Source organism: Felis catus, chromosome B2, assembly GCF_018350175.1.
Source record: "Felis catus isolate Fca126 chromosome B2, F.catus_Fca126_mat1.0, whole genome shotgun sequence".
NCBI lineage: Eukaryota > Metazoa > Chordata > Mammalia > Carnivora > Felidae > Felis > Felis catus.
In genome coordinates this window covers 143,413,418-143,426,713 of record NC_058372.1, presented here as the reverse complement: position 1 = coordinate 143,426,713, position 13,296 = coordinate 143,413,418, and the positions used below count along the sequence as shown (strand labels likewise).

At 42.4% G+C, this 13,296-nt stretch overlaps 1 protein-coding gene across 1 annotated transcript; it reads left to right on the top strand.

Annotated features, from left to right (window-relative positions):
- Nucleotides 1–238: 238 nt before the first annotated feature.
- SOD2 (superoxide dismutase 2) lies at nt 239–13,088 on the top strand. Its single transcript, XM_023254547.2, has 5 exons — nt 239–393; nt 740–942; nt 5,635–5,751; nt 7,477–7,656; nt 10,176–13,088. Exons 1-5 carry the CDS (start codon nt 371–373, stop codon nt 10,319–10,321), a joined length of 669 nt encoding a protein of 222 aa, XP_023110315.1. The 5' UTR covers nt 239–370; the 3' UTR covers nt 10,322–13,088.
- Nucleotides 13,089–13,296: the final 208 nt, after the last annotated feature.

The following is a 13,296-nucleotide window of genomic DNA, read 5'->3' as shown; positions in this document are numbered from 1 at the left end:
ACCTCCGAGGGGCGGGGCTTCAGGTCGTACCATCTTACACCGTGGAGGGGGGGGAAGCATGGCCTTTCTTTTGGCCACACGCACAGAAGCGGGCAGGTGGGCGCTGCGGTTTTTCTGACTCCCTGAATAAGGTCCCTCATGTGCCTCTTTCTCCGGTCCCCTGGGCCCCCAAAGGGGGCGGGCTGGCGCAGGCAGCGGAGACGGCGCGCTGCGCGTCCCTCCCCCCCGGTGTGGGAGCGGCGGACGCAGGGGGCGGAGCCCGTGGAAGACGGCGGTGTCCTTGTGGCGCCGCCGGGGACGCGGGTCAGTGTACGCCGGTGGGTCGGCGCGGTGACTCGAGTTCAGGAAAGAGACCGGCGGCATCCTCACTATGCTGTCCCGGGCAGCGCTCAGGTGAGGCGCCCGAGCGGCGCGTAGCAGCGGGGACGGGTCACGGCCCCGAGGGCGAGGGGTGCGGGCGGCCTCCTCCAGCGGCCCCGCTCCCTCCGTACCCGCGCTGGCGCGGCGGCTCCCGGGTACCTACGCGGACGCGGCGTGGCGGGGACGCCGCGGGCGTCCCTGCCAGAGGGCAGGTGGCCTCTGAGCGCATCCGGGTGCTGCCGCGGCGCCGTTTAATGCTTCAGAGAATGTGGAGGGCGAGCGAGCAAGCGATAGGAAGGTCCAGATGCGCCGGGACGTCCACAGCCCTGTCTGCGTAGACACGTGAGCGAATCAGTGTGTGTGTCTGCTCTCTTTCCAGCTCGAGCAGGACGCTGGTGCCGGCGCTGGGGGCTCTGGGTTCCAGGCAGAAGCACAGCCTCCCCGACTTGCCGTACGATTATGGCGCCCTGGAGCCTCACATCAACGCCCAGATCATGCAGCTGCACCACAGCAAGCACCACGCGACCTACGTGAACAACCTGAACGTCCTCGAGGAGCGGTATCGAGAGGCGCTGGAGAAGGGTAGGTGCCAGGCCGCCCGCCGGTGAGAAACCGCGCGGGGAAACGTGACGGCGACGCGGTGCCCCTCGGTTCCGTGGGGCCGCTCCACGCGCTCTTGAACTCAGCCAGGGGTCAGACTTCACAAGGAAGGTGCCCATTTTGTGGGAAACTGAAACAGGCTTGTGGTTATTTACTAATACTTTAGAATTCAGCGTAACACTATCATTTGGACGTCACACTTTAGTTTTTAAAGAGCTCAGTCGACAAAACCAGTCGTGTGTGGACTTTGTGGGTCTGGGTCTGGGGATGTGTACGAAAATGCCGTGTTTTAATGTCTCTGTACAAAATAGTATTGCACTTTGCAGTCTATCGATCAGTGGCTTGCAGGAGGAAAATAATTGTATGTATTGCTTAATACGCTACACAGTTCAAAACGTACTTTTCTCTTAAGCATATTTTTGATGACGTCCAGCCCTCTGAAATTTGTTGGGTAAATTTCAGACAGTGGCAGCTTGTTGAATGGGGGCATCTAGCGGGAAAGTGTAGTATTTCAGCCCGGTTGCGGATGAAGTAATTGGCTAAACAGAAACAAGAGGAAATTGCCACATTCTGGAAGATTTGTGACAGGAACCTGGAGCATGGGGAAAAAGTTTGGTACTTGTTCGGGAAAAGGTTCGGGGTTTTAGAAAATAACAAATTCGGGAAAGATGTGGTAATGATGACAAGGTGGGGAATATCCCGATTGTGAAATTGCTTCCTGCGTGACAACATCTGACAACTTGAACCTTTCTTCAATATTTTAAAAACAACCTGAATTTCAATCCTTTCCTTGCGCAATCACATCTTTACTTGTGTAACAGAAGCTACTGAAAAAAAAGGCTTTACATTATGTTGTGCTATGTTGCCTGTAAGTTACTAAGTACCTGCAGAGCTTTTTCTTTTATTTATTAAAAAAAAATATTTTAAAGACTATTGAAGGGTTAAATTTTGATGTTTGAAAATTTGGGGCAGTAATGTAAGTGAAATAACATCATCGATCTCATTATAATGAAGTAAATACTTTTCAAACAGAAGTATTTAACTTTTATTGTATTTTACAGGAAAAAAATGGAAACCAAAGAAAATGTTGAACTTAAGAAAAGTATTCTTAAAAGCAGATATTAAAGCCTCCCAAATTTCTGTTATCATCATTATTATTTTTTAATGCAAGCTCTATGCCCAATGTGGGTCTCAAACTCACAACCCTGAGATCAAGAGTCGCATATTCTACCAACTAAGCCAGCCAGGTGCTCCCCAAATTTCTATTAAAACTTAAAAATGATTAAACTTTAAGAGATTGCACTTATTAAGTTAGTTTTTAATAAGCATGTTTCTTTCCCATTAGAAAAATTTAGTTACTGTTGATTTATTAGAAAACAATATAGGGGCTCCTGGGTGGCTCAGTCGGTTGAGCATCTGATTCTTGATTTTGGCTTGAGTCATGATCCCAGGGTTGTGGAATCAAGCCCTGTGTCGGGCTCCAGACTGAGCATGGAGCCTACTTGGGATTCTCTCTCCCTCTGACCCTCTCCCCCTGAGCCTCTCCCCCATTTGGGCTCTTTTCTCTAAAACTAAAACTATACGCGCGCGCGCACACACACACACACACACGTTTATATATGTATATATGCATATATATGTGTATATGTATGTATGCACGTATATAAATATATATAAAACGTGTGTGTGCGCATGTATATATGTGTGTATACACACGGGTATGTATATGTATATAGAAATATATAAATATACAAACATTTATATTTAGGATGACTTTCCTAGAATAATTACTAAGACACTGATCTGTAAGAAAATTATTTTGCAAACATAACAACAACAACGAGAAGTTGGCATCTTAAAACAGCTCTCCAAGATTATCTTTGTATTCTGGTATCACTCGGCCCTCTCCTCCTTTTTGAGATGTGCCCAAAGAGCAGATTAGAGAACCTTTTCTATCATGTAAACTTCCTAAGCACAGAGTCCTCAGTGGTTCTGTGTATCTTCCACTTTGCCTCTTAATGTCTGGTGAATAATAAGCACTCAGGACTTCTTTTTTTTTTTTTTTTTTTAATTTTTTTTTTTTAACATTTATTTATTTTTGAGACAGAGACAGAGCATGAACGGGGGAGGGTCAGAGAGAGGGAGACACAGAATCTGAAACAGGCTCCAGGCTCTGAGCTGTCAGCACAGGGCCCGATGCGGGGCTGGAACTCACGGACCGCGAGATCATGACCTGAGGTGAAGTTGGCCGCTTAACTGACTGAGCCACCCAGGCGTCCCATAAGCACTCAGGACTTCTTGAACAAGGGAATTCCCATTTTTCCTAATAGTTAATCTTAGTTTCTTGAAGGCCTGGAAAAGAATATTTTATTTTGCCTACTTGTTCAGCAAGGTAGAAAAAGTCTTCAAATGTGACTTTTTTTTTTTTTAAGTACAGATAGCAGAGAATTAATTTTTCTTCCATAAAAGCTACATTTAATATATTCAATTATCTAGTCAATCAACAAACATTCATCAAGTGCCTGGTATGTAGGAGGCAATCTAGCAGCCCCTGGGATACAGCAGTGCAAAGAATTCCTTGTTGTTATTGGAGCTTTCATTCTGGTGGGGAGACAGATGAATGAGTAAATAAATATGTAGTATGCCAGGGGTCTTAAGTCCTCTCGAGCAAGACAGGTTGGGAAAGTGGTGGGGAAGTGCCCATTTTCTCTTGTGGTTTGAGAAGGCTTCCCTGATGAGGGTGACGTTTCAGTGGAAGCCTGAAGGAGAGATGTGGGAACAAACCACGAGGCTATCTTCAGGAAGGGTGTTCCGGGACGGGCAGCGGCCATCAGTGGAAGCCATAAGCTGGGCGCATGCCGAGCCCCTGTTGTACGTGCAGGGAAACCAGTGTGGCCAGAGCTGGGCCAGCGAGGACACACAGAGGATCAGATGATTTGCCCCTCTGAAGCCAGTTGTAGAGACTTGGGGTTCATTGAGTGAGAGGAACAGCCTTTGGAGGGGTCTGGCTCAAGGATGCTGCACTCACTTTGGGGTGTAGAGGAGCCCTCCGGCCACTATTGGGAACAGAATGTGGGGGGCACATGTGGAAGCCAGAGACCAGGGCGGGGTGGTGGCTCAGATGCAGGCAGGTGACGCTGCTGGTCTGTACCACAGGTTAGCAAGAGGGGGTCAGATTCTGGATCTTTTTTTTTATTATTTTTTTAATTTTTTTTTAATGTTTATTTATTTCTGAGGCAGAGAGAGACAGAGCATGAGTGGGGGAGGGGCAGAGAGAGAGGGAGACACAGAATCAGAAGCAGGCTCCAGGCTCTGAGCTGGCAGCACAGAGCCCAACGCGGGGCTCGAGCTCACGGACTGTGAGATCATGACCTCAGCCGAAGTCGGTCGCTCAACCAACTGAGCCACCCAGGGGCCCCATGGATCTTTTTTAAAGGGAGAGCTGGCCTTGCCGGTGAGTATGTTGGTGGGCTATATGTGAGGAAAGGAGTAAGGAGTAAGAAAGGACAAGTTATCAGAAATGCCCTGTGAAAAATAGCTGGCACTTGCTGTGATGAGGAAGGCCATTGGAGAGTAACTTTGGGATTGAAATTCTCGAGTTCAGTTTTGAATATGCTGAATTTTTTGTTAATGTAACATTGAACTGTTTTCCAATGAATAGTTGTCTATCTAGAAAATGAGAGCTGAAAATGTACCATTTAAAAAAAAAAGTCTATTTACTTGTTTATTTTAAGTAATCTCTACCTCCAACGAGGGGCTCAAACTCACAACCCTGAGACCCAAGAGTTACATGCTCTACCGACTGAGCCAGCCAGGCGCCCCTGAAAATTTACTATTTAGTCTGTGAAAGCACACATTTCAACCTTCCACTATTTTCTATTGTTCTCTTTGTTATTGCTGAAATGTTTTTTTTATAATTTTTTTTTTTTTCATTTTAGAGGAAGTGAGTGGGGGAGTGGCAGAGAGAGAGAGAGACTTAAGGATCTTTTTTTTTTTTTTTTTTTTTTTTTTTTAACGTTTATTTATTTTTGGGACAGAGAGAGACAGAGCATGAACAGGGGAGGGGCAGAGAGAGAGGGAGACACAGAATCGGAAACAGGCTCCAGGCTCCGAGCCATCAGCCCAGAGCCCGACGCGAGGCTCGAACTCACGGACCGCGAGATCGTGACCTGGCTGAAGTCGGACGCTTAACCGACTGCGCCACCCAGGCGCCCCAAGAGAGACTTAAGGATCTTAAGCAGGCGCCACACTGAGCGTCGGACACGGTGCTCGATCCTATGACCATGGGATCATGCCCGGAGCTAAAATCAAGAGTCAGATGCTCAACTGACTGAGCCATCCAGGCGCCTCTGAAATCTTTTCTATCCAAGAAAACTTTCACTTCTTTGAAGCTCAGGAAAGAATTTTCTACTAGCTTTGCCCCTGATGCCGGACCTCTCATTAGTTGTTCACGTTACTAATTGAAATTGACAATCCACTGGAACAAATAATTTTTAAGTAAATCTTTTTTTTTTTTTTTTTGTAGAATCTCGAAATTGTGGGATTTTAGGACCTATAGCAATGTTACAGATAAGCAAGTACAATTACCTGATGTTTTACAAAGAGAGCAAATGGTGCATAGAACATTTGAAAAGAAAGAATTTTAAAGAATATGTTTGCATCTTTACATTTCAGGTGACGTTACAACTCAGGTAGCTCTTCAGCCTGGGCTGAAGTTCAATGGTGGAGGCCATATCAATCATTCCATCTTCTGGACGAACCTGAGCCCTAAGGGTGGTGGAGAGCCCAAAGGTTGGTAGATACTGGTGCAGTCTTAGCTACATTTGTGCATGATAGGAATGGCTGTTGCTTTTCTTACGTTAATTCTCTCTGAGGTGTCACAGTGGCATATTTTTCCTAGCAAGGAGTACAACAAAGGTGTGACTTTCAAAGGGACATATGTAGGAACGGAGAATATATTCAGGGAGTTATTGTGTCTTCAGATTTTATACACACATACACACACACACAGTGGCAGATATGGTGTCAACTTTTGTCGAAATGTACTGTATTTTATATTAGAACAAGACCAGGAAACAGTTTTTAGAAGAAGTGAGTGCCCTGGGTGGGGTAAGACACTTGATCATTCTGTACTTCCTTCATCTGTAAGGTACAGGGATAATAATAGATCCGTTTTGAACATTAAGTAAGTTATCAGATGTAAAATGCTTCGAATAGTGCTTTTTGCTATTATTTTACTACTCTCCCCAGCTGATAAAGAGTCAGTTGTCCCAGGAAATTGGGTTTTCCAGGACACGTGCAGGTAACGAGGGGAGTACAGAGCCAATGGCCTTGCTCACTCTGGCTGGTTTACGTGACTTAACCGTGTCCTGCGTGGAGGCCCAGACGACTTTAATTAGCCTCCTCACCCCAGGGAAGGTATGGGGCATAAGTAGAGCTCTCCTTGTCCCTGGGCTTCTGGTGCACACCTTAAGTTTCTGTGGGTTTGTTCGTTTTTAATTGGTGTATGATGAGCATCTCATGTACTTGTGATAAGCAGTCTCATTTGGAAGTAAAGGTGAATGGGGAAGTCAGCATGGGAAGCTGGACATTCTTTTTTTTTTTTTTTTTTTTCTGAGTTAGGTGTGGAGACGGTGATGTAATACTACTGTTGACGTTTGGTGAGTTAGCAGAATGTCAGATATGCCCATATTCAGCCAGTGGTACTTTGCCAGTTTGGGTTGTCTGTACCACTTTATTCTGTCATTTGTGCTTGTAATAGATAATTACTTTTATTTTTGAATTTTTAATTTTTTTAAGTAGGCTCCAGTTGCGGGGCTTGAACTCACGATCCTGAGATCAAGACCTGGGCTGAGATCAAGAGTCAGACACTTAAATGACTGAGCCACCCGGCACAACGATAATTACTTTTAACTCAGTGGGATAAGAGAAGTGATATTTTTAGCCTACTTGATTTAGTTGATGTGCTCCATCTAGAATTATATTCTACATTGCCAGAGAATAAAAGGGCTGTAGCTCTTACAGTGTACCCTCAGTTCGGTGATAAAAGACAAAATTACTCTTCTTAAAATTATATAATTGTGATAAGAAAGATCTCAGCTGCCGTGGGGAAGAACCAAATAACAGCCATAAAATTTTACTATTCCCAAATCGAGACAGAGTAGGTAGGGTAGAAATCAAAGTAAAAGTTTTCTGTAAAAGGAGGGGGGGAAAAAAGCTAATGAAAAAATTACTCCTTTTCTGATGGAAATAGCACAGCGAAGGAAGAACTTGCTCTAACTTGGTTCAGTAATAAACATGTGAATTAAAATCGTGAGATCTTGTGATGCCAGGGTGAGGGCAGGAGTAACGGTGCTAACTAGGCTCATTGGGTTATGTTACGTCTTCCCTATGAGGTCGTCCAGTTGTTTCTGGTGCCATACGACAAGAATATTTTAATATATGGAATAGAATTCTTGATTGTAATTGTTGCAGTCTGTTCACTTGTGGGTATTTTTGGATTTGTTTTTTAAATAGGGGAATTGCTGGAAGCCATCAAACGTGATTTTGGTTCCTTCGACAAATTTAAAGAGAAGTTGACCACTGTATCTGTTGGCGTCCAAGGCTCAGGTTGGGGTTGGCTTGGTTTCAATAAGGAACAGGGACGCTTGCAGATTGCTGCTTGTTTTAACCAGGATCCCCTGGAAGGAACAACAGGTTAGCTTTGAAGATTATTTCACATTCATTAGTGGGAAATGGTTCACTGTAAAGCATTTACCTTGAAATAAGGAACACGAGCAGTGGTTAAACCTATCGTGAGCATGTACTAAATCTTAACAGATGATACCCAGAGCCTCGTGTAAGCAGAAATGCTCTAAAAGTCCTTGATGTTTTGTAACATTAGCGCATGTACTTTTACAGATACATTAACAAAAAATGTTTTTTTTATCAAAACATTTTTTTAATGTTTGTTTATTTTTGAAGGAGAGAGAGAGTGTGAGTGGTGGGGGGGGCAGGGAGAGAGGGAGACACAGAATCCGAAGCAGGCTCCAGGCTCCGAGCTGTCAGCACAGAGCCCGATGTGGGGCCGGAACCCACAGACCACGAGATCATGACCTGAGCTGAAGTCGGACGTTCAACCGACTGAGCCACCCAGACCCCAGGTGCCCCTAACAAAAAATGTTTTAAACATAAACTCTGCTTCATTGGACAGAATTCATGTCAGCTTACATAATTGCATGCACTGAGGTTGGATAAACACCACAAAAGAGGAAAAGACCTATAAGCTGAGTCCAACTTCAGCCCTGGGACGCAGCCCGTCTGCTGAGCACCTGTGGTCAAACTGAGACTAGAGCTCAGGTTTCCAGACTTCTCCCTTTTGGGGGATTTGGTCCAGGAAAATATTTGGCTTAGAGGCTCCAGGCTGGCTTCACCAATTCCTTTTTCATGTTGAGCCAGATTGAATTAGAATGTCTTTAGGAGATAGTCCTGAGACATTGATCTTCAGATGTAATGCACCTACAGTGATGTCTTTTTTGTTTTTTAATTTATTTTTTAATGTTTATTTATTTTTGAGAGAGGGAGACACAGAATACGAAGCAGGCTCCAGGCTCTGAGCTGTCAGCACAGAGCCTGATGCAAGGCTTGAACCCACAAACCGTGAGATCATGACCTGAGCTGAAGTCAGACGTTTAACTCACTGAGCCACCCAGGCACCCCAAGACCTACAGTGACATCTTAACAGCAATCAGCAGTAGTTCTCAGCCACGTTTTCTTTTCTTTACTTTTTTTTTTTTAAAGATACTTAACTTATTTAGGTTTATTTATTTTGTGAGAGAGAGAGAGAGAGAGAGAGAGAGAGAGGGAGGGAGGGGCGGAGAGAGAGGGAGGATCCCAAGCAGGCTCCAAGCCTAGCACAGAGCCCGACGTGGGCGGGGCTGCATCTCACGACCACGAGATCATGACCTGGGCTAAAACCAAGAGTCTTGACGCTTAACCAGCCAAAGCACCCAGGCGCCTCTCAGCCACATTTTCTACCTCTACACACGTCTGCAGACTTGCTTACATGACTCACTTTCCTGGGTATATTCAGATTTAGCCAAAATCTGAACGGCTCTTTTGGGAAAGAGATGCCACAGAATTTGTAAAACCAACAGAAGATTTGTGAGCACCGACTAGAGAGTCGGGTATATCTTTGAAGGCACCTGGCCGAAAAGGCTAATTTCTAGGTAAATCCTGGCTACACCTGCTTCCCTTCCACTTGAAGAAAGCCCACTGGAATGAAAATAAGTGGAAGTCATGGCAATTTATGTAGGGGAGAAGTCATTTATAAACTTTGTTACCTTAATTACTCATAATGAATGATGAATGACATACCTCACCACTGATCAAGACCTACTGGTTGATCATTGTTTTCCTAGAGGAGGCTGTCACTCAGTTGGAGAGTTTTTGAAAATGAATGTTGCATAAATATAAGTAATTCTTTGCATATACTATTTCATTTCTAAGAATTGTGTCTTTTTCTTTAGTCCTATTCAGTTTTCCTTGTTAACTGTTATTTCTATAAATGTCTCATAAATGCTTTGTATTCTCTAAGACTGACATTATTAGCCTTAGGAGCAGAGCAGTTTTCCTAAAACTCCCCTGACTGCTTGGGACCTTGGGAAGGCGCTCAACCACCCCATAAACATGGCATTCTTACCGATACCCCCAAGAATTGCCTCATGGATAGATTTGTTGGTATTTTAAGCATTGCTGTTAAAATACTGTACTTAATTTTCCCAAGTCTTTAAAAAATTTTTTGCTATTTATCACGTTTTCTTCCAAAGAGTAAAGTTTAAGGGCGCCTGGGTGGCTCAGTCGATTAAGCATCCGACTTCAGCTCAGGTCATGATCTCACAGTTTGTGAGTTCAAGACCTGTGTGGGGCTCACTGCTGTCAGTACGGAGTCCACTTCGGATCCCCTGTCTCCCTTTCTCTCTGCCCTTCCCCCTACCTCTCTCTCAAAAATAAATAAACATTAAAAAAAATTTTTCGAAGAGTAAAGCTTCAAATTTTTTATAGGGTATTTATTCTTAGGCAAATTTTCTGTCTGTAAAAGAAGCTGAAAAATGGATGGGAAGTTTGCAAAGGGTAATTTGGGTAATTTGGTGTGCATAGGATAATCGAGAAGAGACAATAATATTTCAGATTGAAATTCACAGTCTTTGCTTTTTTTCCCCTCTTCTTTCCAATAGGTCTTATTCCACTGCTGGGGATTGATGTGTGGGAGCATGCTTATTACCTTCAGTATAAAAATGTCAGACCGGATTATCTAAAAGCTATTTGGAATGTAATCAACTGGGAGAACGTAACTGAGAGATACATGGCTTGCAAAAAGTAAAACATCATTACACTGAGCAGAATAAGCTTTTTACGACTATTTTCATAGCAGTGCAGAGTACCGTAGTATACCAGTAAGCTGCTCTATAGTAGCATTTCTTAATGTAGGTTCTTCAAGTATTTGATAAACATGATTTAATGCTATGAACTTCCTGTTTTCAAATTTTATTATTGGGCAACGGAAAACAGTAAGTGCTTTGTATGATTTAGTCTTGATTGAACATTTTCTTCAAGAGCTGAAATAGCTAGGAGGTTATAATTGTCATCATAAAGCCATCAAAAATATCTCAGCCCTTAGGGCCGCTGGAGAAGCCTTTTGACCCTATTGTATTGCAGTTGTAGAAAACCTGGTCCTTTGCCCCAGTTGTTTATAGAAGATTAAATTTATTTCCCAAGGGAAACGTTCAGTGTTTCTATTGAAAACTGCTCTTTTTGTAAGTAATCTTCTGTCTACTAGTACTTCTGGTAGATATCACCCATTGGCCTTTAATTATTTTTGGTCACATGTTACACAGGATTAACACCATTTTGTCTTTTAAAAAATATAACTTGATTGCTAATTGAGAATTGCTTTATTATGACAAGGAAATAGTCGTGCATTTGAATTTTTCTGTTGGGAGAAATAGGAGGACTAGTGTGTGAAATTTTGTCATCAGACGGAAGTATGTGTTGTGTACATGCTCAAAATGGGCAGATTCGGGCCTTGTTGATAAAATGTGAATGTTGGGAATGGGGCCACAGATCATTCTGGCGGGGCACTTGCCCCCGCCTTCTAGTCCTGTTCATGAGCATCGCTTGGGGTGGGGGGAACCAGCCTGAATCAGGTGCTGCCTGCCCACAGAGGCAAAGGAGTTGGTTTCTGGATGTGGTCAGCAGCGTGTCCCCATCCAGGGACATTTCTTTTCGAAGACTTGTTTTTGAGTTACTCTATCATTTTTTATCTTTTCTTTTAAAAAATGTACAGTCACTATAGAAACTTTATATTGTTTAGTCCTTTCAGTAAAGGCAAATGATACCCATACTCCAGTGACCCAACATGTCAAATGATGTTCCTGGTTAGCTTTTGCAGGTGGGACTGTTTAAATGTAGCAGGGATCCTTTCTGTAATTTGGCTTAACATTGTCATGCATTCCATGTTTCATTATTTTCTTTATTTTTACTGGCTGTATAATTTATTAATTGGACACTTCCTAATTTATTTTACATTTCTGATACTGAATATTTCATTGGTTTCTAATTGTTACTTATTCAAATAATGTTGTGGTGAACAACCCACATAGGTTTTGCCTTCTATTGGAATATTTTTCCTATATAGGTTTTTTCTTAAACCTATTCAGTAACAGAATGTTTTCCTAAGTTAGTGTATTATTTTTTCCCTCAAAATTTATTCTATTTTTTTTTGGCTTGGAAAAATGGAGTAACTTAGCAGTTTCAATATTGAAGACTGAAGTTAAAAAAATTTTTAATTTAAGGCGCTTTTGTTTTAGAATTCAAGTAGAAAGTACTTAGGCTTTCTGAATTGTCAGCAGTGTTGATGAGACCAGTGGTAGCTCTTTGTGTGCCTGTGGATTGAAAACACTTTGGAGACGAAGATTGCCATGCTTTCTCCCACAGTAAAGTCACTTTCGTGGAGCACAGATGGGAGTCATGTGATTACTGCTTACCTATATACATATATACACATGCATGCCTATATAGATATATACACACATATGTATGCACACACGTATATATAAACAAGGCAGTGACTCTGTTTAAATGGACCATGTAGAAAAGTAGAACTTTTTGAAAGATGGGCTTTTGAATATAGTCTGGCAGATCATGGTTTGTATTGAACTAACAAAGATACGCAGAGACTACTGATTCATACAGTGCCTTTTGACTTTTACTAAGCTTTAGCATTTCAAAAAAATTCAATGTTGAAATTTCTATGGGGCTCTATTTTTGCCTCGATTTTACGTTGAGGGAGTGAGTGACAGCACACTGTTCTCTAAGGTTTTGGTTTCTCCTCCCCATCAGATTTTAAGAGACTAAGGTAAATTACAGATAAAGATTTTAATCATCCAGTGGAAAATGAGACTTTAAGATTTTGTTTAGCCCGGTTTTTCATTGTGGAAATAAATAAAAAAGGTAAAAGCGGCTGCTTCTGAAATAAACCTGAGAGTTGTTCATCCAAGAGGGATTTTTGTGGCCGAATCAGCAGTGCCTGCTCTAGTTGTAAATGTGCTTCAAACGCCATAGCGTGATTAGTACCGAAGGACAACAGGACACAAGGCAAATACTGCCTGAGGTGGAATCTGCTGCTTGAACCATTGTGTAATAATTAAACTTTGATGTTGAGAAATTGCAGTTTTACTGCACACCTCAAATTCATGATCTTAAAATGAGATTGGAGTTTCCGGTGAATACCTTTAAAAAAAGTACCACCGGAACCATAAAATTAAGATCGATTGGTGGTGTGAGTCCTCTCTCGAACTAAGTCTAAATACAAATTCTATTTCCTGTTTTGATTTCAGGGGAGCTACTGTTTGGGAAAGCTATTAGGTAAATGTTTTATAAATTACTGCTTCTCATTTTCAGTCATACCTAATGATTTTGGCAAGCTAATGTCCTGTTTTCTTAGGTACGCATCAAACCTGGCACACATCAGAAATCCTATAAAGTCCTGGATAGTTTTCATTTAATTAATCGATAGAGAAACACTTATTTTCCTATTGTAAGTGTGAAGCTTTTTGATTGTTAATAAAAGAATCTACCAACCATCAAAAGAGGTCTGCATTATGCATGTGTGTTAAAACATTAGTAATCCTGTAATGCTTTGTCATTTTTACTGCTTTTCTGTGGGAAAGGGATAGTAAATGTTAGGTAGCATTTTAAGCATTCTTAAAACCCAGAAGGCATATGAACTCTCTCCAGTCATATCTGTAGTAACATCTGATAATAGCATAGTGTTTTTATTTCATTTATTTTTTATTT

Coding starts and splice junctions, on each gene's coding strand:
- SOD2 (XM_023254547.2), top strand. CDS start 371: ATGCTGTCCCGGGCAGCGCTCAG. Junction 394..739: donor CTGTCCCGGGCAGCGCTCAG/GTGAGGCGCCCG, acceptor CTCTCTTTCCAG/CTCGAGCAGGACGCTGGTGC. Junction 5,752..7,476: donor GGGTGGTGGAGAGCCCAAAG/GTTGGTAGATAC, acceptor TTTTTTAAATAG/GGGAATTGCTGGAAGCCATC.